Source organism: Mugil cephalus, chromosome 6, assembly GCF_022458985.1.
Source record: "Mugil cephalus isolate CIBA_MC_2020 chromosome 6, CIBA_Mcephalus_1.1, whole genome shotgun sequence".
Lineage (NCBI taxonomy): Eukaryota > Metazoa > Chordata > Actinopteri > Mugiliformes > Mugilidae > Mugil > Mugil cephalus.
In genome coordinates, this window is record NC_061775.1 from 11,231,541 (window position 1) to 11,256,314 (window position 24,774).

The window sequence follows — 24,774 nt, forward strand, 5'->3', positions numbered from 1 at the left end:
CAAGTCTAATGTAACAACATTAGTTTCAAATAATGATAGAGCTGTCGACTGAACTGTGTTTTTAATTTACTAATTAATGGTATTGTGTTGCACCAACGTGTGTTTCTATTATTTTAAAAACCCTGTTCTAGTCATTAGCAAAATGTCTGACTCAACATTTATTAGTAAATATTATTTGTGCAGGGTTTTTAAATCGGAATGCATTCGTTTTCACTTTTGTACCTTGCGAACTGGCAAGTGAGTGTGTATCGTAAGCACCACAACATACGCTGATCAGGCATAACATTATGACCACCTGCCTAATCTTGTGCAGGTCTCCCCTTGTGCCTCCAAAACAATCGTGACTCATCAGAGAATGGACATGGGCCTTCTGAGGGCGTCCTAGTGGGGGTCCTACGGGCTGAGGGGAGGGGCCTCTGTGGATCAGGCTTGTTCCAGTTCATCATCTTCTGCTTTGTCATGTTTTTTTTTTTTTTTTGCTGTTGTTGATTTTTTTGTTTCTAAACTGTTCAAGGAGTCAAGGAGTGTCGTTGCTGTGGGGTGGGAGGCGCCTGGTGTGGTCTAGACGGGTGGTACATGTCTAAGTAACATCCACACGAATGTCAGGTCAAAATGTTTCACAGCAGGATATTGTATTGTCACGAGACGGTTATTATTTACTCTCAGTGGTTTCAATGTTGTGGCTGAAGACTGAAGTTTATTCTTAGTCACGCCTCTGCTTCTGGTTTCGAGGGGACTAACCATTAGTAGTTATTTATACGCACATATAGTACAATCCATATAGACACTGATTGCGAGTATTTATCAGCCACTGATATTTAAGAGTGTATTAGTCACTGGAAACTGTTCCTGATTAGGTTTTGACGTCATGTCCAGTTTCTGCCAGCATTTACATTATTTACACATTCATCCCATTTGTATTTGCGTCTGGCAAGAACTCCAGTTTCAAAACGTTTCACACCCCCCCGAACGTATGGTCATTATGATGAGATGTACAGTTATTAAGTATTACGTGTTGTGTTTAATCTATGGAGGCCCAATTAGGTCAGCTGGATGTAATGTTATTACGATGAGCTGCACGGTCTATAAATATTTCTGGTAATGGATTATAATCTATAGATGCCCAGCAGGACTCACTGTATTCAGAATGTCACACGTCAAAATGATCCCCTTTGAATAAATGCTCCCAACACAGTTTATAACATCTAAAATTCAGCAGCAGGATGTGTTTTGAAGCTCACATTCCTCCTGCTGTGACGCGGTTTTAGCAAACGATCTACAAATCATGACAATCGGTATTAATGCAGCAGCCACACAGATTTTCCTTAAAAAAAAAACAACTTTCATCTAGTTTTATTTAAGTCAGTTTAAAAGATCTAAAAGTTATTTCCTTCTTTGACAGGAGAACCTCTTCGGGCGCCACCCCGAGAACAGCTAAAGGACCAACTTGTGAAGTTGAACATGTGGATGCCGGTAAACATTTTACTCCCCCGTACACAGACCCCGTCGCTAACAGAGGGATATCACAGCATTTTACAATGTTTTAGACCCACAACGAAACAACAACATAAAAAAAAAAAAACGATAAACAACAGCTAACAATATGAGTCAGTACCATCTGTTGTGTTTGTGAAAACTTGCTAAGAAGTTCACTGGCAGGGTGCTGAGGCAGGTTTCCAAGAAGTCAGTGGGATGTTAGAAGACTTCACACCCGTATGAGTGTTTTGTCAATGGGGCGCTGCAGCTGTCTGGATTCCAGAGGGGCCGGGGGTGGAACAATAGTTCCTAAGTTGGGCCTCTTTTTTTCAGAAAATACTGCAGTTTCTTCTTTTAATGCTCCGCGTTAGCGCTGTGAGTGAGGCAGCTGCAGATTAGTACCACCGATGCTCAAGATTCCTGCCGTGCTTAGTCGTGAGTTGGACGGAGGAGTCACGCAGGTGACTGTGAACCTGACGCTGCCACTCCGGATCCTGGGGGCCGTCTCCCAGGAGGGACCCGTTTTGTGGCCGTCGCCTGCCCGGGGATTTGAGGAGGGGATTAGTGCTACTAAAAGGACAGAGGGATAGAGCCCGGTCAGCGTAACGGCAGCACGTAAAGCAGACTCGCCTCTCTTGTTTCACCCCCTGATCTCTCTCTCTCTCTCTATCTGCACAGACCCTGCTTGTATCTCGCAGATAACACGGTAAAAATGAGCCGCCTTTCTCCTCGTTTCAAATGCGTCGGTCTGTGATTGGCTGCTGCTTCCACTTGGGTTTTCGGACTCGACCGAGTGAAAACAGCCTTAGAGGCACACTTGAGAACTCCTAGCGGACCACATTCCAGCCGCTTGTTGTGTTATTCCACCTTTTGCCCTCAGCCTCGAATACCAGGACCCTGGAAGAAAAATAGAGACAGAGAGAGAGAAAAAAATGAGCTGAGGCTTAAAATAAAATCCTAAAATTATGACACAGCAGCACAGTGAAACAGATGCAGGAGCGTAAGGCCTACAGACACATTAAATAGGATTAATAATCCTCGGTTGATAGCTCTATCAGGGTGGAGGCAGTGAGACAAGGAGACCCCCCCCCACCGTCTCCACCCTGGGTGTGCTCCATGCTGGCGTCACGCAGACAGTCCTGCTGTAGGGGACTCTGCTTGGTAGTGACAGGCTGGTGGTGACCCCGGGGAGCTCTACGCCATCACGGACTGCCACCTACAACGATCCCCTTCTTGACAGCATGGTCTGAAGGCTGGTGACTCACTGCCAGCACCCCACCACCACCACCCCCCCTCCTCCGCTTCTCTCCGCTATCCATGACGGGCCCCAGCATTACCGGGGACAAAACAATGAGGCCTCTATGAAGCAGCAGATCAGTTGGAGGGAGACATACTTCTGAGTGTCTTGCTCTGATGGCCACGAAAATCACAATGGTGTCAATTGTGTTAAATGCCAGACAACGATTATCCATTTCCTCCACTTCAGACTGAGCTTTAAGCCAGTTATCGATGTTCCATTTAACCTCAAAGCAAATGAACGTGTCCAATCCGGCATGCGATCCATTACCAAGTGGCACGGCTACCGGGGGGAAACATTTGAAACAAGCAGCAGCACAACTGGGGCGTATCATTGATCCCTATCTCAACCACTAGAGCCACACGCATTTCCATCCGAGCAGAAGACGGTGGGAGAGAATGAAAAACAAGCAACAGGTGGATTTGAATTAAAAACTGTGAGTCTGCGAGTAGCAGCCTCTGCAAAGGGGCAACGCCGAAGTCAAGTAACACCGCAACACATGTGCTTTTGAGTGAAGGGAGGCTTTAGGGTACATGCAGCTTCTAACGCTGCCTCACATTACAGCTCTGGTTTCAATTTGCCAAAGTCAGACTGAGGTCAGAGGTTACAGAGAAAGAGCACGGCGGCGGCGGCAGCAGCGGTGGCAGAACTTCCTGTGCTGTACACAGGTTGAAAACAAGGCCAGTGGATGCATAGAAGACTATCATCTGCTCCGTGTCACAGTCGTGCACTGATTCAAACGCCATTTTTCTTTCTCATAAATCCCCTTACCTTGACCCACCGGTCCCTCGTGTCCTCATGTCGCCTTGTCCACGCTGTTCTTCTGGTACCCCAGCTGCCTCATGACTTCGCTGCAGTAGGCCTCCACCTGATTGATCTGCTCCACGTTCAGCCGTTCCCTCCAGGCGTAAATCGCCTCCTTCGCGTCTCTCGACGAGATCAGGAAGGGCTTGTCCGATGAGTACCCCTGCCCGTGCGTCATGTTCAACGCGAACTTCTCCAGGGCGGGGAAGGTGGAGAGGTTGGCGAAGCGGTGCATCCTCTGGAGCTCCTGCATGGGCTGCAGGACCAGGTCCTCGTAGCGGATGCGCAGGTAGTTTCGCCTCACCCACGGAGGCGCGTTCATCACCAGCATCATGTCGCTGAGCCAGTTGTCGCATATGATCTCCATGGCGCTGGAGACGTAGCTCTCCGCCCGGTTCACCCTGTTGCTCGGCACCAGCAGCCGCTTGTACTTGTCGGTCTGCTTCTTGCTCCTCAGCACCTGGATGCTCTCCTTCACCAGGGCCTGCTTCGACTTCAAGCGCGAGTTGTGCACGGCCCTGGGGTCCCTGAAGAGCTGAATGATCTGCAGGTTTATAGCCGGGTCCTTCATCAAAGGCACCAGCGTGCTCATGTCCAAAACGCGCACCCCTTTGATCACCATCACCGGGTACTTTTTGCACTCCCTCTCCAGCTCCCTGAGGTCCCTCTTTTGGCACTTGGCGCACTGGTCCTCCCTCACCAGCCCGATCTCGTGCCGCTTGTGTGCATCGCACAGCGGCTCCGAGCAGATCACCTTGTTCATCTTCCAGCCGAATATGAACGAGGTGGTGATGTTCTGCGAGCCGGCGTAAAGTTTGAGGACGGAGAAGTCGCAGCGGTACAGGGAGTTCATCATGTCCCGCACCGCGCCCTGGAGGCTGCCCGCGTCCCCGGGGTACAGAGCCTGCCATATGTGCCACATGGGCTCGTACAGGTAGAAGACATCGGGGTGCTGGTTGAAGAGCTCCCCGAGAAACGAGGAGCCGGTCCTCCAGGTGGCATGCAGGTAGATGTGTATCCGAGCCTGGCTCCTGTTGGCCGCGGGCTCCGGCACCTCGCTGCCGTTCACTTTGTATCCGTTATCCCACAGAAGCGCCACCGTGTTCTCCAAATCTGGACATCTGGGCTGTTGCTGCGGCAGTCCGTGTTTAGCGCGTTGGCCCGATCTGTCCCCGTAATCTAACACGTACGGGATTAGCAGAAGTAAACCTGAATATGCCAGAATCAGAATCAAGTATTTCTTATTTAGCCTCCTCTTCATTTCCTCTCGCCTGGAGGGGGCTGGATAGCTGCTGCTGCTGCTGCTGCTCTGACGGGTCGGCGCGGCGTTTTGTGAGGCGATGTAGTCTCTACACTAAAGTTGTGTGCGTGTGTGTGTGTGTGGGAGAGAGAGAAATTTGTGTAGTGTCTGCGTGCGCGCGCGGCGGGGGTTAGCCACGCCCCATCGACGAGAAAATGTGTCCTTCCTGTCCACACATAGCAAGTCTGTGAAGGCTCCGTGAAGTGGACATTAGAAAGCGTCTATAAAGAAGATACTGGACATTTTCTCGGCTTCTCTGTGTTAACCGTGATCTAAGTTGTACGCCGCGTGAAGGAGGAGGGGCGTCCCTAAATTGGACATGTCAAAGACTCTACAAGTCAAGAGGAGACGCTCCAACAGCCACCACCTATCGTAACCCTGCTGTGGCGCAAAGAATTATGGGAGATAACATATGAAAACCAGGAGACCAAGATGAATAATGTTTTGTTAACCGGACGGTGGGCGCTAAGCTCCGGGGTTTGAACTTTTTCACTGCATAAACTGCTAGTCTGAAGCATCCGTGTTGTGAAATATGAAGCTAAAAAGCGACAACGTTTATTATGGTATCGCGCATGCGCGCTATTTCCTCGTTTGTTTTGGGAGGCAGACGCTGCGCGGTACTGAATGAATCAATGGAGAAAATATCTTTAGCCGTCCTGTTTTTCAAATAAACGACTTTATGTCTTCAACACAGTTTTTGGTTGTTTTAACATTTTCGTTTGTAAAAGACTGGCAGCGAGGCTGATACATGCTACATGTGACGCTAGAGCCAGGCTAACTGCAGCAGCATCAACATGGCACACTGGAGCACCTTCGAAAAGGAGACAGAGAAGGAAACCAAGAAGTTGATAAAATGTATCAGCGGGGTCGAGGACGAGGACGACCAAAATTTCCAGCTGGCGCTGAAATTTGCGTGGTCAAATTTCAGGTGAGTGAGAGGGTGTGAGCTAGCTTGTCAGTTGCTAAATTGGAAGTAACTGTTAGCTAGCCACAGACGATGATGCTAATAACCGACTTAATCAGTGGTCTCTTTTCTGGCGCAGGTTTCATCGTTTTTTGGACGTCGACAGTCATAAAGTTCAACGGAGCATAAGTGGGTGAGTGAGTTTTTGATGCTACGTGCATCTTCACTTCATTGTCATTTACACGGACAACCGTAGAGAGTCCTTGCTGTGCTAATAGGGTCTGAGGAAGAAATGCAAAACAGCAAGACAGGAAACACAAAACAGGGGACGTTTCCTGTTTACAGAGCCACAACATCAGTGGCATATTCTTTAGAAGCTACTGTTCAGTCCTTAAAATATGTACAGAGGTCAAACACATTACTGACGACCTGTCTGATGATAGGGACATTTGTACCATATGACGTATGCACAAGCCAATATACTGATTTGTAAATTTAGTATGTACTCACCATCTGTGAAAACTATACTATTTAAGGCTTTTTGTACTTTCTGTTTGTATATAATGATGGTATGAGGCTGTTACTGAAGGTGCCACGATGGGGTAGTGCAAGTCACCTGCTTGTCAGAGTTGGTGTGTCCACCTGTCCACCACCTGTGCTTAGGGTTTAGGAACCTCATGTACAGATTTCTGTATAGACTCTGGCAAACCATGCATCGTCATCAAGTTCTCGTTGACACTGAAACCACTGGCGTTCAAATCTATATATAAATGAACTTTTTTTTAACTATTGTCAACCACTGTATCTATCATATTTATTCATCTATTGTATGTCTGTCTGTTTTTTTTACTAATGGCCTTCACTGAGTCCTGAATAAAGTTTGAATGATATAGTGATAACCAACATTAAGATCATTCTATCTAATATTCCTCTAAAAGATGGTGTATGTGATCAGCACCTATATTACCCCTTAGCCAGATCATTGTGCCCCAGTTCATTTTGGGTTTCTGCTCAGGGCCTGCAAAGATGCTAATTCAATTCCTCCAGAAAAGAAATCCCTTTAAGTCTATAATGCCGTGGTGGTGCACTGGGGTTCCTTGGCATGTAACCATATCTCTCCATGCATTGCCATTTATTTATTTATTATTTATTTGTCTCAGTGCTGCCTTGTGTCATCTGTTGACGTTCATTGAGTGGATGTTCTTGTCTAAATGCACCTTCTGCCTTGACATTGACATTGTTTAGAAGTTTGCTGCATTTGGATCAGTTGTAGACCTCCAAGAAAACCTCTTTATTCTGTGATTGCAATACTTCTTATGCCATCATGCATTACTGCCATCTACTGTTGCCACCCACACTTAATGTTAGTTACACACTGTATCCCCAGTTTCTATGAGTAAAGCTGTAGTATGTTGCTGTAAATTGGTATGGAAGGGAAGTAGTTGACTTGATATCACCTTTGACTTACAAGCCTCCATCAGTCTGTTGGCGTTAATCGATTTCCTGTCACATTGCACCCATGTTTAGATAACCGCTCTCTCTGAGGAGTATTTAAGATAGTCAGCTACAGACAACATCGACAATCAACACGCAAGATATTCACAGAAAAATTATGTTATTTAAAACATCAAACATAGACATAAACGAATCTACTGTGTAGATCTGCGTTAAAATTGTGTCAACATTAAAACTTCAGACCTTCTCATAAAACTGCAATTTTCATTTATTGTCCCCAGATTCTTTTATGGTTGAATTAAATAGAGAAGACAGTGGGAGTCTTGTTTTTCCTTTTATTGTCCCACTTGCTTTAGACACATTTATAGCTTCTGTGTGACGTTGCGCTTGATTTTTAATCTTTTACAGAATCTATGAAAAGCTCATGGTCCACTCAGACCTGAGTAAAGCAGGAAGCTGGATGAGGCTGACTGAAGAATTTCTGAATTCGCCTTTACAGAATACAGATGGAACAAAGGTATGGCACAGATCTGGCAGACAGGAAATTCTCTGTGGGCTAACACCAGTATCGATTGGGATGTTTCTTCCTGACCCATGACCCCTAACTCTCCTTTTTTTTTTTTTTTATAAGACTGATGCACACTACAGCATACTGTCATTGCTGCTCTTTTTGTCGGGGTCCCCCTCAAATACAAACTTTACTGAGAGACCCAGGGTGAAGGAGGCTGGTGAGTTATTGATTCACTGTTTATTAAAGTTTAAACTTAAAAAATATAGATTATACTCAAGAGCTATTTACTTGTGTCTGTGAAGAACCAGAGGACAACTTTGACTGGGCTAAGTATCTGATGGAGGGCGAAGACATAGACATGGGGCCGTACCCAGATACCCCTGTGAGTAAACATCACCACCGTTTATGGATGTGAAAATCCACACATGCAGCACTACACATATTAAGTTCTCCCCAGCGTCCTGGTAATCAGCCTCAACTGCTTTGTAGGAGTGGTCTGAGGAGGAGAGCGAGGACGAAGACAGTCAGCAGCCAATCAGCCGGGAGGACTCTGGGATCCAGGTGGACCGAACCCCCCAGGACGACCCGGACAACAACAAGAAGACTGTTCCAGTCACATGGACAGGTGCAAAACAGTGGAAAACAGCCTGTGGAAGCCTTCATCGTTAGAGAATAACAAGACAAATAAACAGCTGTGTTTTTGCATTGAAGCCGTTTGTGAATCTCTTCTTTTCCAGTGGGTGAACCGGACGCCCGGGCTTGGCTTGAACAACATGTGGTGACTCCGTACTGGGTGTCTCATGCTCCTCGTTTTCCTCACAGCTTGCATTTACACTCCAACTTACTCAACGTTTGGTAAGACCCCAACGGTGGTAAATTCCTTTAGAACGTAGTGGAATTCATTGGAATATTATACAAACCAACGCATTTCTGACTTGAGGTGGGTTGTAATGTATATACTCTATATCTCTCTTTTCAGGGATCAGCACTTGTACAACACTGATCCATTGTACCTGCCAGAAGAAAAGGCCTTTGTCTCAGAGACCCAAGTAATAAGGGAGACTTTGTGGTAAGACGTAGTGATACTGCTGTGTGCGACTGTGCCCTTTGTTCAAACCTACCAAGAAATCAGTTTTCATCACAAGTTTTATAATCCTGAAGATCAGCAAACATTTCATTCAGTCATACTGAAGAAACCAGCCTCATATTAACACCTTTACTTTGCGTTACCATGAAGCTGAGCTGTGTGATTGTTATGTTGCAGGCTTCTCTCTGGGGTTAAGAAACACTTTATTTTCCAACACCACGATGGAAAAGTGTCGGTGAGGAACAACGTGGTGGTAACACATCTGACCAGCGTGAGTTCAAAATCTAAAACCCGCATTATATGGCAATAAATGCCGCCTCTGTTATCTGGTTAAAACAGTTCTTTCCTTTCTTTGTGCTGCAGAACTGCCTGCGCTCCGTACTGGAGCACATCGCTGTGTATGGGCAGGCGGTGTTCAGGCTTCAGAGGTTCATAGACGAGGTGACGGGGTACAGCTCGGAGCCTTGCCCGCCAGGCTCCAGTTCCTCCCATGGCTCCAAGAAGGGCTCCGAGCCTCCCTTCAGGACCTACCAGGCTTTTGTGTGGGCACTCAACAAGTACTTCACCAGCTTCAAAGAGGAGCTGACCACTATTGAGAGAGAGCTCATAAACAATGGCAAGTGCAAGCATGTTTAAGGAGCAGACATCAGGGATAATTCTGGATGCAGCTGATGCTCAGTGACGGTGATTTGAACAAAGACTGAAAGAGAAGAAATGGCAGCTGTTACTTTATGCTTTACTACTACTTCAATGAATAGTGGAACATTTCAGATTACCTAAAGCTAACTCTGTGTAGTCTGGATTTGCGTAGTCGTACCTAGTTACATTAAAATGTAATGTCCAAATGAAATGATGTGTGACTACACATTCTGCGGTACCTCAGTCCTTGATTAATGGGTCGTCCTCTATGGCAGATGAGACGGTGACCCTGTCTGCAGTTCTGGAGCGACTCAGCCCCCACTTAGCTCAGATCAAGGTCCTGCACAAAGTTTTCTGCACGGGAGTCGCCGAAGTCCCGCCCGCCACCCCGAATGTCGTGCGGGCCTCTCACTTGCTCAACACCCTCTACAAGGCGATCATTGAGTATGACAGCGTCGGGGAAGCCTCAGAGCAAGCGGTGTGTGCTCCGTTTTGTAAATCTACACACAATGCAAAATGTATGGATGCTTACGAGGAAACAAACTTCTGTCTGTGATTGTTTTGTTTTTGTTTTTTCTCGCCAGGTGGCGCTGTTATTTTCTCTGTGGACAGAGACAGTCCGGCCATATTTAGAGATTGTGGATGAATGGATCGTTCACGGCCACCTGTTTGACCCCGCCAGAGAGTTCATTATCCAAAGGTTTGTAGATATGTAGATTATGTAGATTTCTTAACAAGAATTTTATTTTAACATTTTTCAAACTGGGATTTTTTGTCTTTTTGTTGTCCAGGAACAAGGATGTACCAGTAAACCACAGGGACTTCTGGTACGCCACCTACACGCTGTACAGTGTGTCAGAGACGGTGGACAACGAGGAGAAGCTGAACGATGCAGCCAGCGGGAGCTCGGGAGGGGATCAGGGCTCCAGTAACAGGCAGCTCACCATGGTGTCTTTCCTCAAACCCGTCCTCAAGCAGATTATCATGGCTGGAAAGTCCATGCAGCTGCTCAGAAATCTAGACTGCAAGGACGCTGAGAAGTCAGAGAAATCCTCCAGAGGTCAGTGTTTACTCGGGTGCTGCTTTTTTTTTTTCTTTTTTTTTTTATTTGGATCTGCAAACATAAACTTGTTAACGTTGTTACGGGAACTTTGTCAACAAAACATTGTGTTGCAGATGCAGAGAGGAAGAGTTTGTACACGCTGTTTCTAGAGTCGGTGCAGTCGCGCCTCTGCAGCCAGGAAGCGTCTCCAACTGACACAGTGAGCGAGCAACAGGCCACTAAGAGGAGCCTCATAAAGATGCAGTCCATCGTGGCGCAGCATCTGGAGATCGACGACGTCCACGATCCGTTGTTGGCCATAAACTTCGCCAGGTAAGCAGTAACAACCTTAAAATGTCAAGTCAGTCCTCAGACCACTGGAGTACAGCCAGAGAGAATGAATGAATGAATGAATTAATGAATGAATGCCTTTATTCTCATTGTTGTGGAAACAACAAAGTAGCCAAGCTCAACCCGTCAGTGCTACATACAAAGTCTATAAAGTACAGCGTAAAATTTAGCTATAAAAGTAAGTAAAGCAAAGTTGAATGAATAAAACACACTCTCATCCAATGTCAGGTGTACATTCATGTCAGGTTGGAATTGCACATTGTTATTTACATTGTTTGGCATTTATATGCTAACTGAAACCAGCTATTTTTTCTTTCTTTCTTGTATATGTTTGCGATTGTGTGAAGATTTTAGATGCTGACCAAAATTAAGTACATTCAACAAGTTCTATGTAGATGTTGCATATAACACTGTTTTATGCTGTGTGTTCAGTGCGGCTACCGTATGTGGATAAAAACTAGTTTTAATTATTATTTAATTATTATATTGATTGATCCCAGACCTGGCTGGGTGAATCCAGACATTTTTTTTTTTTTTTTAATCCGAAGCTTACTCTGCTCTCCCCTCAGGCTCTACTTGGAGCAGAGCGACTTCCACGAGCGTTTCTCCGGCGGTGATTTCAACGTGGACCGCTCGTCTCAGTCCGTCACCTGCCAGACATTTGAGCTCACCCTGCGCTCCTGCCTCTACCCCCACATCGAGAGGAGGTACATCGAGTGCTGCGGGAACCTGATGAAGACTCTGAAAAAAGACTACAAGTAAGCATGGGGTTGAATCACTGAGGACTCGTAATCGCTTTTTATCTGTTGGAGGACACTGAGAATTTGAGCTGCTTGGTGCGTCCACAGGCTCCTGGAATATCTCCAAGCTATGAGGAACTACTTCTTGCTGGAAGCTGGAGACACCATGTACGATTTTTACACGGCCATCTTCGACAAGGTGCAGGAGAAGGAGAGCTGGCAGCAGCTGTCCTTTCTCAATGTGCAGCTGCAGGAGGCAGTTGGACAGCGCTACCCAGAGGACAGTAGCAGGTACTACATGTCTTTATTAGTCAGAGAAAGATTGAGGATGTGGTTTGAAAACTGTGGATCATTCATATTCACATGATTGCAACGTGGTTAAATTTATAGGTTGTCAATCTTTTTGGAGACAATCGACCCCTCCAGGAAAAAACACCCTGTAAATAATCTGGAAGTTCTTACGCTGGGTTACAAGGTAAAAAAACAAAAACTAAATCTAGATGAATGAACATTGTTGAAGCTGAAACAGTCACATTTACTTGTTTGACTGTTCGCAGGTTCCTTGGCCTGTTGACATTGTGATCAGCTCAGAGTGTCAGAAGATCTACAATCAAGTGTTTCTCCTATTGCTGCAGATCAAATGGGCCAAATACAGCTTGGACACTCTTCGATTCAGCGGTACGAGCTTAGATCAGACATAAAATGATCAGAATGAAGACTTTATTAATTATCTGATGTATGTAATACCAAAATTGTGCCTCAACGTGATAACTTTCTCTTTTTTCTGTCACTGCAAAATGATTTGGGGGTTTTGGACTATTGATCAGACACAGTACGAATTACTGACATTTTAGCTAATGGTCTAGAAAACTGACAGGTTTCCCATTACCTTACAATTCATGCACCAAACTAACAGATAAAGAGAGAATATATTACGGTTATTACAGTTACACTCCTCTTAACAGTTGTGTAATGGAGTGGATTAGGACATCAAATTAAAGATCTTTTGATCAATGCATGTGAGAACAGATCAGCTGTTGATGATGCATGAATGTCGGCTCTCCGATGTATATTTGTTTTTCCCAGATTTCACGGATGTCACCAAGAAACTGGAGGGAGCTCAGGCCGAGGAAGTAAAGGTCAAAGAGCCGATAAATCAACAGATTCACAGGATGTGCCTGCTGCGGGTTAAACTGATGCACTTCGTCAACAGCCTTCACAACTACATCATGACCAGGGTGAGGGGAATCAGACAAACACTGTGACATGTTGTGGAAGTAAAGGATCAGATGTTAGTCGTAGAAATAAACAATCATCATCATACTGACCGGAAAGTAAAGCATCTGAGTCCTGAAATCAGAAAAAAATGAACTAATCCCGACAGGGAGATTGTTTAGTAGCAGTGACTTTACAATGACTTTTGGATTATACATAGAAGGAGTGAGTCTGTCACACTATTTAATTCTCACTTCGGTATCTCCGGGCCAAACGGACGGCAACGACCCAATGCGTCTCAATTCAAGAAAACGGCTTCAAGTACAGAAACGATGCAAAATCACAAACTCAAACACAACTCGAAAACACTGGCATGAAAATACGGCGTGAACGGTAATCTGACTTTTATTTGATTATATTTATATCACTGCTCCACATTACGTGACGTTTATTTTATTGTATTTTACACCAGACGTTACAAGGCTGCACATTTGCTTGTAGATTATTATTGTTATTGAGATGAGTATTAATACTCTTCACTACCTTCATTAACAGACATAACACCTACTCTGCAGCGTTGCAAGGTATGGAAGTCTGTGATAACGGGTGTTTTATATCAGTCTCTAATCATTTTATCTTATTTAGCAGGCTTATCTTACGTCTGGTGTTAAATACTATAAAATACACGTCACGTAATGTGCAGCAGTGATATAAACATAATATATAAATATAATCAAATAGCAGTTTGGAGCAGGTTTGGAGAATTTCCGTTTGTAGTGACCAGTAATGCAGCGTTTTCCGTTTGCAGATCGTTTCTTGGTTTGCATCGTTTCTCTATTTGCAGGGCGTTTCATGATGACGCATCTTTTTTTGTTTTTTGCAGCACGTTTTTTCGTTTGCACCACGTTCCTACTTCGTTTAGACTTGTGTTTGCGTTTGTGATTTTGCATCGTTTCTGTACTTGAAGCTGTTTTCTCGTATTGAGACGTGTTGGGTCGTTGTCATCCGTTTGGCCCGTGTCGACCGTAATAAACCAGGTGACGGGGTTGTGAAAAGTTGTTACTTATTGTTACACTTGTTGAGGACAAAATGTATTTACTAATATTTAATCAGTTCACTTATGCATATCCTTATCTTCAAATGAAAAGCATAAAATAAAATGTATGTATTGTACTGGACCATATAGAACCATGTGTGGCTATAGAAATGAAATGTAATAGTGGTGTTGATAAGCCCATTACTGCCCTTTTTTACTTTCAAATTAAATCACACATGCAGTCTTAAACCTGTGCCCGTTGTTCCTCGGCAGATTCTGCACAGCACAGGCCTGGAGTTTCAGCACCAAGTACAAGAAGCAAAGGACTTGGACCAGCTGATCAAGATCCATTACAGATATTTGGCAACCATCCACGACCGTTGCTTGCTGAGGGAGAAGGTAAACGACACGCACAGGGAATTGGATTAACTTAAATTCAGACCGAGATCATGTACTTGAGTCTAGCATGTCTACCAGCTCCAGTTTCAGTTTTTCCTTAGCCGAAGCTTCACTGTGACCACGGCGGAAAATGACATTTTACAATTAGGGCTGATTAAAATGAATATGCATCAGTCATCTGTGAACGTCCTTCGTCATGGTGTACCATTATCTTACTGTATTTCCAGTGGAGACAGAGTGTACTTCTGCGTGTATTTACGACTGCGCTTGGGTTTTCTCAGGTCAGTTTTGTGAAGGAGGCGATAATGAAAGTTCTCAACCTGGTCCTCATCTTCTCAGACCGATGGCAAGCTGGATTTGGAGCCTGGAAGTAAGAGCTGTAACACTATCGGTCTGATGGCACCTTCCATCTGATCTATGCTGTAATTTTCCTGACAGGCAAGTTTGTAGCTAAATATTATATTTATCTGCAATTTCAGGATCGAGTCTATTGATAAAATGGAGTCTGATTTCAAAAACTGCCACATGTTCCTCGTGACAATACTCAATAAGGCGGTTTGTCGTGGCTCCTTTCCTCACTGTGAGTACTTGGTGAATTCACACATCTCATTGATTTCCAGTTACTGACGTGTTTAATTTCAGCTGTTCCTGCCAGTGCATTTTTGGGACTCATTAAGGTGCAACTTTTCCTTGTCTGTCCTCTCTCAACAGTGGAGTCTCTGGCTCTCTCTCTGATGGCGGGTTTTGAACAGTGCTGAGGAACATCCATCCATGTGTCAGTGTTTGGGGACAATAGACTGAGCTCCACTGTTAGGTTCTCAGTGTCGTTACTGTCTTTTTTCTCTGACTGCTATCATTGTTCTTCATGATGTGAAATTTATGAAGTCACTATGACTGCTCTGACTGTTGGAGATGGACTTGTGAGTGTTGTGTATATAAACAAGCTACTTGTGAACAAACATCAGCTTCTTAATTTAAATGTAACATTTTGTAAAGATGATTTTCATGAACATTGTTAATAATGTCTATATGAAGCACAATAAATCTTTCACGGTGATGTAGGTGTACGTCATGTTGCTGCTCAGTAAAATTAAAATGCCAAACGTTAAATAATACTGGTGAAAGTGTAATAAACTAAACTAATTTCACTAGACTGGACTGATATGCAGCCTTGAATATCAGCTCATGATTTTTATTTTTTATTCTCATCATATTGCATTTTGCTCCCATGAAGAAAACTAAATACATTAACTTTACTCATTTGTACAATCCAGAGAGATAATGTGATAAAGGTTTAGGCACTAGTTTTTGGTATAAGAATATTTGTGTGTGTGTGTATATATATATATATATATGAATTATTAACGATTTTTTTAAAATTACAACTGCACTGGTTAAAATGCAACATGAAATGCAATATAAACCACAGTTATACAACACAAAGTTTAAATTTATGGCCTTTGAAAAGTGATATGTTGAGACCTCATTGAACCTCATTACTATCTAATTTAATTGATGCTGTAGGTAAAACAACCTGGATTTTACTGATTCCAGACAACATTTTCTTTTTTCCTTTCACTATGAATGGTTTAAGATAAGGATTAGACTTATCCTATTAACCTTAATTCCTCTATGAGTTCAGTAGGGTCTTTAAGAGGCTTAACACTATTGTCTTCCAGGCAACAAGAGGGCCCTGGTTCATTATTATGTTTATGTTTTTGTTTTTGTTATTATTTATTTATGTTTTAGTTTTGTCAAAATAGTTTACCTGCAGTTTCCTCAGCTTTTTGCTCTTATCTCAAAGACTGGTTGTGTTTGCTAGCATGGATGTTATCTTTCACCCATTTTATTGCCAGTAATATCCCATGACTTCCCATGAAACAATAAAATAACTGACATGCATGGATGCATTTGAAAAAAAGCAGGAGATATTACTACTATTGTTTGTTGTGATATATATGTTACTCAAAGTAATTGCATATGTGCCACTTCAGTTTTTTGAGTCTTTTACTTGTCCATTATTTTACGCTTTTACTATGTTTTTAATTACATTATTTATTATTACTATTATTCATTGACAAAAGAAATAAAGAACCCGATAACCAGTATTTATTGATAACACTAAATGACAAACACTAGATAACCCCCTTTTGGTATTTGTTGTAATGCCAAAATGAAAAAAAAAAAAAAAAAAAAAAGGTACCAGTGATCCACTAATGAAGGCTGTGCTTTTTATTAAAAGACACATATTTTTCTGTTGCTGTACTTTGTGTCTATTTAAAGCCAGTAAATTTGAAAGTGCTTCAGAGACAAAAATGGCTAAAACAAGGAACCTAACGCAGGAAACACGCCTTAAGATACAGCTTCTCAGCCAGGAAGAGAACAGCTGCCGCCAGATCACCAGGAAGTGCATATGCAGTCCTTCAGCAGTTGGATACACTCTGCAGAAATACAGACGAACCAACAGCTTGGAAAACAAACCAAGATCTGAGCGTCCAAGGGTTTCTTCAGCAAGAAATGGCCGCATACTGATCCGGATTAGATCGTGGCTTAAGGTCCTACAAGGCTGTCGAGAGGCCCCTGATTAATGAGTGACAGAAGTTAGCCCGGCGTCCCTGGGCCCAAGCACACAAGAAGTGGACAGTCAGGAATTGGAAGAAGATTCTGTGGTCAGATGAGTCCATGGCTCAAGCAAATATTGAGCCATTCTCCAAACCAACATGCTCCCTTCTGTACATGCACTTTTCCGTCAAGGTCCAAACAAGATCTTTCAACAAGATAATGTAGAACTTGGCTGCAGGAGCACAGTATCCAGGTCTTAGAGTGGCCAGCTCAGTCCCTGGACATGAGCCCCATTGAAAAAAGAATGGGACACGGTTACTCCTCAACAGTGTGAAAGGCTCAGCCAGCCAGGATTAGAGCTCTATCGTGTGCTAATGGAAGGAGTACTGAATATTAATATGAAGATGTGATGGTTTATTTATTTTCAGTTTTGAACACATTCTCTGTTATTTGTTGACTTTGATACCTACAATGTTAAGAACTGACATGATGGAACTGCCTTAAATTTAGTTTTGTTAGTTTTTATTGTAACCGATAAACAAAATAAATATAATTTGTATATGTTTGTGTCTGTCTAATGCAGTCATACCTTTTTAAATGCAAAAAAAGAGTTTTCCACAAATATCTCATGATAATAGTTGAGATTATATAAAATTTTAAGGGTGTACAAAACTTTTTTCCACCTTTGTATGTGTGTGTTTTGTATATTAGTGTAGTTAAAAGTCTAAAAAAGTACATGAGGCTAAGTAGGTATATTTTTGATTAGGGGGAAGTTGGGTGTTTTACAAATTTCAATAATTAGGTCACTTGGTGGCTACTGTTGGGCCATTGGCCTATTTACTGTTATATGATTTTACGCAGGTTTTATGCCTGCATCACATCATTTGTAAGACTGGCATGCATATGGAAAATTCCATAATGACCCAAGATAGATTTCAGTGGCATTGTGAGTTTTGTTCCAATGATAACCACCATGACATAGTATAGGAACACACCGTGGTTATTGTGACTCATATTTGTTTATAATAGTCTTATATCTATTTATAACAACACCTCATTTGCACTACTTTACCTAAAGCTGACAAATAACACCTATGACATTAACATAGTCATTTATAATATTGTGTATATGGGGTAAAGATGCCATGTCTGTTAATAATAGTGTCATATTCTTGTCACTTTACTTGACAAATAACACTGATATTGCATAGCTGTTTATAACTGTGTGCTGTAGGGAGATGTATAAATTATTATAACTTTATTACATATACTTTTAGCTACAGATATAAAGCACTATTGGCGAAGTCAAAACTCATTATACATCACTAACATATTTAGCAAAGCAAAGTAGTTATGATGCATCATAAAATTAACAAGTGACTAGGCAGATATTGACATATTTATAATACACTATTCAGATTAAAATTATAATCATTCATAACCAGTTGTCATAATGAATCATGAAGTTGGTTATGACGACTTGTGAATATGTATAGATGGTAATAATGCCAATTTTAACACTTTGACACCTTATAAAATATTATGAGTGCGTTCATAGGGCATTATAAATACAACCTTCAGAGAAAGTGTTACCGTTATTTTTTATGGAAAATATTCTTAAACACTGTAAAACCCCTAATGCCCACAGTTTAAAGAGTGGGTGAATGTGATGATAAAGACTGCTTACGTACAAATGTACCGTAGATAACAGGGATGGTACCAGTTTGGGAACCATTTTGGTCTTACATTACTATCACTGCCAGTTAGCAGGATGATAGCTAGTTTACCTTCCTCTGGTATTTTATTTTATTTTATTTTATTCATTTGTTTTTTTCTTTCAAAGTTGTTCTCACCTTGTTATATTTTTTTGATATTTTTCATTTATGTATAAAAGCCCTGCTTGTTAAGATTAAGCAGCGTTGTAAAATTGTCATGTAAAAAGTAAAAACTCCAATAAAAAATGTAATTATAAAAAATACAACCAAAAAAACAAACAAACAAACAAAAAACACACACACAAAACAAAAACAAAAAAAATGTGTGTTTCAGTTCAGCAATAATTAAGAAAAAGACAGAATTGGTTTTGTCTCCAGGTTTCTGTAAATGTTTGTGGCACTAATTGGCCTCCATACCCTCAGGTAGCTACTGTACATTGATTCCTGGTTGTGGCTGTGGGGCTGCGCCGTCCTGCCCTGGTGGAGGAGGGTGGCACCGCAGCTGTGAGCTCAGTACAGTTTCCTGTTGAGTTTCCCTGTTTGAGGGACAGGAACTCCCTGCTCGACTTCTCTCCCCCGCCCATGATAATAACACCGACCGAGGAAAGATTTCTTTAGCCGACGACGGAAAGAAAAAAATAAAATAAACCGGGACTCCCGGGGCCGCGGCTAGGATCGGCATCCCGGCTACATGGGGCTGTAGTCTGTTCTATAAACGCACAACTTTTCCCTGCGAACCAACAACTCCGGGTGAGTAGAAATGATTGGACGCGAAGTTAGTTTCAGACTGTGTATTTCCAGCCAACTCGCCCACGGTTGGGGGAAAAAAAAAGTTGTGTTGCATGGCTTTTGGGTGTATTTTTCCTCGGGGTCTTTGTTGAAGTCTTCCTTTAAAAACGGACCCCTGGTTAAGTCGGACTTCTCAATAATTAGCCCGAAGAGTTTAACAGCTTGTTGCAACGCAAAGCCATTTTCCTGGCTCACAGGCCCGAGCTGTGACTAATCTCAGGCCACGGTACGGAGCAGGGATATAAGGACTACTACCATTACAGAAGATACATGTTCGAGGCTAGACTCTTTCTCATCAAATAATAATCACTTTCATCAAACGTTTATACCGCTCTGGGAATCTGCTGAAGTGGTTTATTACTATTTTTAAAAAAGTATCCACAAGGAGTATGGAGTCCACCAGGTGTGATAGCCGCAGAAGGACAAAGTTGTTATTAAAAAAAAAGGGGGCAAAGTTATTTGGGCTACCCCAAAACAGTCCGGCGAATTGTCAGCTGGTGTCAATTGTTGAATATTTTCTTCTTTTACTTTTATTTAACTCTTCTGTTTGTTACACTGGGAATGTCTGCGGCAGCCAGGAGCACAGCTGCTGCGTTCAGGAACCCGACTGTAATCCCCACTGTCCCGGTGTGGCATTCACGGCCCTGCCTTACGCTGTAAATACCAGCACAGTCAGCAGCTGCGTAAATATCTTCTTTATAAAGTGGGACCGAAAACAGCGTGGTTGATGTTAAATGTTTATTTTTTTATTTAGTGCGTCTCTTATCAGAGTTAGCCGAGAAGATACGAGTGCAGGGAGGAAGGTGATGAGGTTAAACCACATCTGCTGTTATGTTGGTAAAAGCGGTGGGGTTATTTTTTTCTCTCTTGTTCAGTTTCTTCTTAAAGGATGGCATGAAGCTAAATGAGGATAACGCCGCAACTGAATAATTGTGCTGCGGTGGGTTAAACCACTGAAACTTGTTGGGTTTCTGTTTCTGGTTACTGTATTGTATTGATAATTTGTTAAACCTTTATGAGGATGAAGTTTTGTTACAGCTCTTAAAATGCTTAACTAACTTTGACTTTTGTTGGTCTTTTAAAGACATTGTCTGTTTTACTTATTCAGCTTGAATTAAAAAACTTCTTCTAGGTATAATGGCCTGGAAGCTAACAGAATAAACGCTAAAGACAAAAATAAATAAATAAATAAATCCAGGTGTCATAGGCTTGAAAGTTATCTGGATTTAGTTGCGTGTTAAAACACTGATGTTTTGGAGACGTGAAGAAACATAAGAGATTCATTTGCATTGATAAGTGGTAACTGTGGTTAGGTACCCTGCAAACGGAGCCGAGTTGTGTCTTCACACCTTCATCTAACTTCCTTCGAGCTGGTACTGCTTGATGCAACTAGATGGTTGCTGGAAGTCGCACAAAGTGAGTTTTAGATAGTTTTTCTTAGAGGTTTATGCCGTTGCCATGTCTGAGGAAATGTCCGTGGTGAACGCTGCAGGATTCTTGCTTTTGCATCCATTTCTCCTCCTGTGAGGGGTAATGTTTATGTGGCTTCCTGTCTGATTTTAGCTGCGAAAAAGATCTGAGTGTGAACGTCTGGTGTTTGTTCGTCGAAGTGTCAAACGTTTTATCTTTTCATCTGCCGTTCTAGGCACTTTAACATTACAAGTCATCCCCTTACACAGATTAACGTTTCCCTTTTTAGGCAACAGTGACCTTGCATGACTACCGTTTGCATACGGTAAATGCCTTAAAAGGTCACCTCCCATGAATGATCAACCTCCCCTCCACATATTTTTCACTTGTTTTTAATTACTTGCAGGGGCATCCCGCCATGCATATAGTGTCAGACGCTTTGACGTATCTGTTTTTAATATGTCCTGCACCTCAGCAGCCTTGTGTGTCTTAGAGAACAATTTTGTGGTCGATCTATATCAGCTGCTTTGTCTGGTGGGTCGCTACAACACTGCCCCATGAGCTCCAGTATGTCTTTACTGTTTCATCAGGGGGTTTCTTTCTAAAAAGATGTTTGAGTATTCATGTGTTCATGAATACAACTTAGGCCACGTTAACACGTACCAAAGCGATCTTTGTCACTCCAGTTTTCTTTGGCGCCGTGTCGAGAATTTCCCCGTAAAGATCGATCCATTGCAAAACCGCATCTAGTTGTAGAAAGGCTGTAGTACGTATCCCAGGCCTATGTGTGGCGCTGTTTCTGCTACAGAACTCGGACAAAAAAAGAAGAGGCGCGGCACATACATCAGCCCTGCACGGCGTATACAAACCGACAGTCCGTAATCTTTTTTAGCTCATCTGTGGCGAAGCAACAGTATATATTGGGCCTAGCCACCCAACAAGGGTCAATATCTGATACAGCACCGTCACAAACCTGTAGTACACCACTGATGATGTTGTGAGATGTCGGGGGCTACAGGGGCGAAGGGTGAGGCTATGACATCATCGTGTTCGTAACGGGCGCCCACACGAATGGAAAAAAAGAAACCACACAGGGTCCATATTTGTCTTTTTCACCCTGGGACACTATAACAGCTCTTTGTTCATTACTTTTATCACTCTGTTCTTGCACTTTTTATGCCTTTATTTGATGGTGCCATTTGCTGCGCTTACATTACCGCTAGAAATGCGCAAAACCTAAATATCACAATAAAAAAATGGTAATGGAAACGCCTACATTTGGGGGAAATGTAGGCGGAAAAAAAACTCTCAAATATCACTAAAACACTTAGACGCTCTCATGAGGTGGTTTATCAGATGTATCGACATAAAGGTTTTTCGCAAAAGTGCAGTGGAAATATCGCTACCTGTTAGCTTTGGCCACCACCAGTCACGCAAAGCGGAAATGCCCTTAATTATGCAGGATTTTAAACCTTAATAAAAAATAAATGAATGAGGTAGAAAAAAATCACCCCCCGTACAGTTGTCATGAATAGTGAAATAAACAACTGAGACCAAAACCTTTTCTTGTACCAGGCTGTAAACATGTTTAATGTTAAACATGTTTAACATGTTTACTGTAAATTTGAACTTTTTAACATCGGTGTCTATGGGGATTTGCTCCCTTTTGAAGCCTCAAGTGGCCACTCGATGAACTGCAGTTTTTTGCACTTCTGCATGGGCTTCATTATTCAGATGCGGAGGTTGCGGCTTGGGAAACACTTTTTTGCATTTTGTTCAAGTTCATGTGAAGTCCATCTTCCTCAAAGTGAAGTCTCACCGGATAAGAATTTAAGAGAATTATGAGATATGGAATAACTTACAAAGCACTTCACTGAAATGTCAGAAATCTTTTGAGGGTTGAAAGAGGGATAGTATGATATGCAGCAAAGAGTGCAGACAGGAATTGAACCGACACCGCTGCCGTGTGCTCACTCAACCTGTTCAATACCTTAATTGAACTTTTTGATTATTTCAGTTGTTTGTCCAACATTTGCTGTATATCTGACCGTTTAATGATTTGTAGCTAACTGGTTAATTGCCAGTCACTGTTGAGCTATTTCTACCATCCATCTGTCATTTTAATTATACGTCTCAGCCATGTTTTTCACGCTTTCAACTTTTTCAGTAGGAACCATTCAAAGGTTTGATTTATTTATTTTTAGTTCTTTTAATCGTTTATTCAATAGTTTTTGGTTACTAAATGTTTCAACCATTTAGTCTTTCATTCAAACATAGTGGTTGGCCAGCTGTTTATACAGCTGTTTATCCTTTACTTTGAGCCATATAGTTGTTTATATCCATCCATTGCCCTTGGGCTACAGCTACCTCTGGTTGGGGTTCCTGGGTATAGACCCCTGGCCTGAAAGCCAGACCAACGTACCTGCCAACCAAGTTTTTCTGAGGGAAAGTTGGTGTGGAGCCTCTCAGTTGGGAACGGACTGTGCTCCATCAACGATCTGCTGGGCTAGTCACATTGTCTTGGCTGGCTTTACGCTGTGCTGGACAGAAGAGGTAACAGGGATGTGGTCTTACACATCATCTGAGCACCACGTGTTGTGTTACTTCACACTTTGTCACTTTGGTGTTTGTTTTTATCTGCTCTTGTTTGCGGGATTTCTGAACTTGCTAAGTGAACTATTACTGCTGCTGCGTACTTGATTCCCTTGTGGTCGCCATCTGCTTGACACGCCGAGGTTACCTGCTTGAGGCTGGTTTAAGCTTCTTATTGTGTAATCACACAAGAGCCTTGCAAACACATGGTGTGCAACTTCAGCAGTGAATGGAATCGCCCGGCATGGTAAATGAATGCGGAACATTCATTTATGTTACAGAGGAACGACGACTTTTGTAATGTGTCTCTCGGTAATAAGAGGAGACAGCTCTGTAGTCTCAGCAGGAACTGAGCACTAAGCAGAAGGTGCAGAGCTTCCTTTTTCTAATAATGGTCTTGGTTTCAAGTTAACCAGCGGGCAAAACAGGAGCTATACTTTCTACTTTATATCTATTTTATTAAATGAGCACTTGGTAAGAATAAAAATCATATTTCTTTTGTGAGAGATTTTTTGTTTTGCTTTTTTTCCCTGCTCATAAGTGTCCTGGTCATGCATCATGTGCTCTCAGTCTTCGGTTCTGACTTCCCCCTTTTGACTGATTTTGATGATGTATATGTAATCCGAGGCACTGCTTTCTCAACCTTTTCAAGTTAAGTTTAAAAAAGTCTTAGGAGACACGTTTTGGCTACTGCTTTACATATCTATTCCCATCAGACTTCCTTTTTGAAAAACTGAAACTGACCGCATCAATTTTTAGTCATTCACCGGGTGAATGGCTTTGGTTGTTTTTTTTTTTTTTTTTTTTTTTTTTTGTCCATTTTTAGGAGGCTTAACGTGAAAAATATTCACACCATTCTTACATTGCTTAGAATACAGAATGTACACTCACCGACCACTTTATTAGGTACACTTTGCTAGCAAAAGTTTGGACCCCCTTTTGACTTTAGAACTGTCTTAATTCTTCAACAAGGTGTTGGAGACATTCCTCAGAGGTTTTGGTCCATACTGACATAATAGCATCACACAGGAGCTGAACATCTATGATGAGAACCTCCCGTTCAACACATCCCAAAGGTGATGTTCTATTGGATTGAGATCTGGTGACTGTGGAGGCCATTGGAGTACAGTGAACTCACTGTCATGTTCCAGAAACCAGTTTGAGATGATATGAGCTTTGTGACATGGTGCATTATCTTGCTGGAAGTAGCCGTCAGAAGATGGTCCAATGTGGTCATAAAGGGATGGACATGGTCAGCAACAATACTCAGGTAGGCTGTGGCATTTAAACCATGCTCAGTTTGTACTAAGGGGCACAAAGTGTGCCGAGAAAATATCCCCCACACCATTACACCACCACCACCAGCCTGAACCATTGATACAAGGCAGGATGGATCCATGCTTTCATATTGTTTAAATTCTGACCCTGACATCTGAATGTCACAGCTGAA

General features: G+C 42.5%; 3 protein-coding genes across 4 annotated transcripts in view; 2 read left to right on the forward strand and 1 right to left on the reverse strand.

Annotated features, from left to right (window-relative positions):
* Positions 1-1,319: 1,319 nt before the first annotated feature.
* Positions 1,320-4,838, reverse strand: chst7 (carbohydrate (N-acetylglucosamine 6-O) sulfotransferase 7). The gene is made up of 2 exons (XM_047586904.1): positions 3,545-4,838; positions 1,320-2,373 (listed from the first exon to the last, which is right to left on the reverse strand). The coding sequence occupies exon 1, from the start codon at positions 4,836-4,838 to the stop codon at positions 3,570-3,572; it is 1,269 nt and encodes a 422-aa protein (XP_047442860.1). The 3' UTR covers positions 1,320-2,373; positions 3,545-3,569.
* An 821-nt stretch (positions 4,839-5,659) lies between these two features.
* Positions 5,660-15,409, forward strand: tubgcp5 (tubulin, gamma complex associated protein 5). Its single transcript, XM_047586903.1, has 23 exons — positions 5,660-5,805; positions 5,921-5,974; positions 7,645-7,753; positions 7,868-7,964; positions 8,050-8,129; positions 8,237-8,372; positions 8,485-8,602; positions 8,727-8,816; positions 9,012-9,105; positions 9,198-9,450; positions 9,749-9,951; positions 10,058-10,173; positions 10,265-10,533; positions 10,650-10,848; positions 11,436-11,624; positions 11,715-11,897; positions 11,997-12,081; positions 12,164-12,284; positions 12,693-12,844; positions 14,131-14,256; positions 14,538-14,626; positions 14,736-14,836; positions 14,968-15,409. Exons 1-23 carry the CDS (start codon positions 5,672-5,674, stop codon positions 15,012-15,014), a joined length of 3,045 nt encoding a protein of 1,014 aa, XP_047442859.1. The 5' UTR covers positions 5,660-5,671; the 3' UTR covers positions 15,015-15,409.
* Positions 15,410-19,052: 3,643 nt separating this feature from the next.
* cyfip1 (cytoplasmic FMR1 interacting protein 1) overlaps positions 19,053-24,774 on the forward strand; it is a 33,291-nt gene continuing 27,569 nt past the window's right edge. For both annotated transcript variants that reach the window (XM_047586228.1, XM_047586229.1), the window contains exon 1: positions 19,053-19,283. The gene's annotated coding sequence lies outside the window, so the exon portion shown is untranslated. The remainder of the gene's footprint in view (positions 19,284-24,774) is intronic.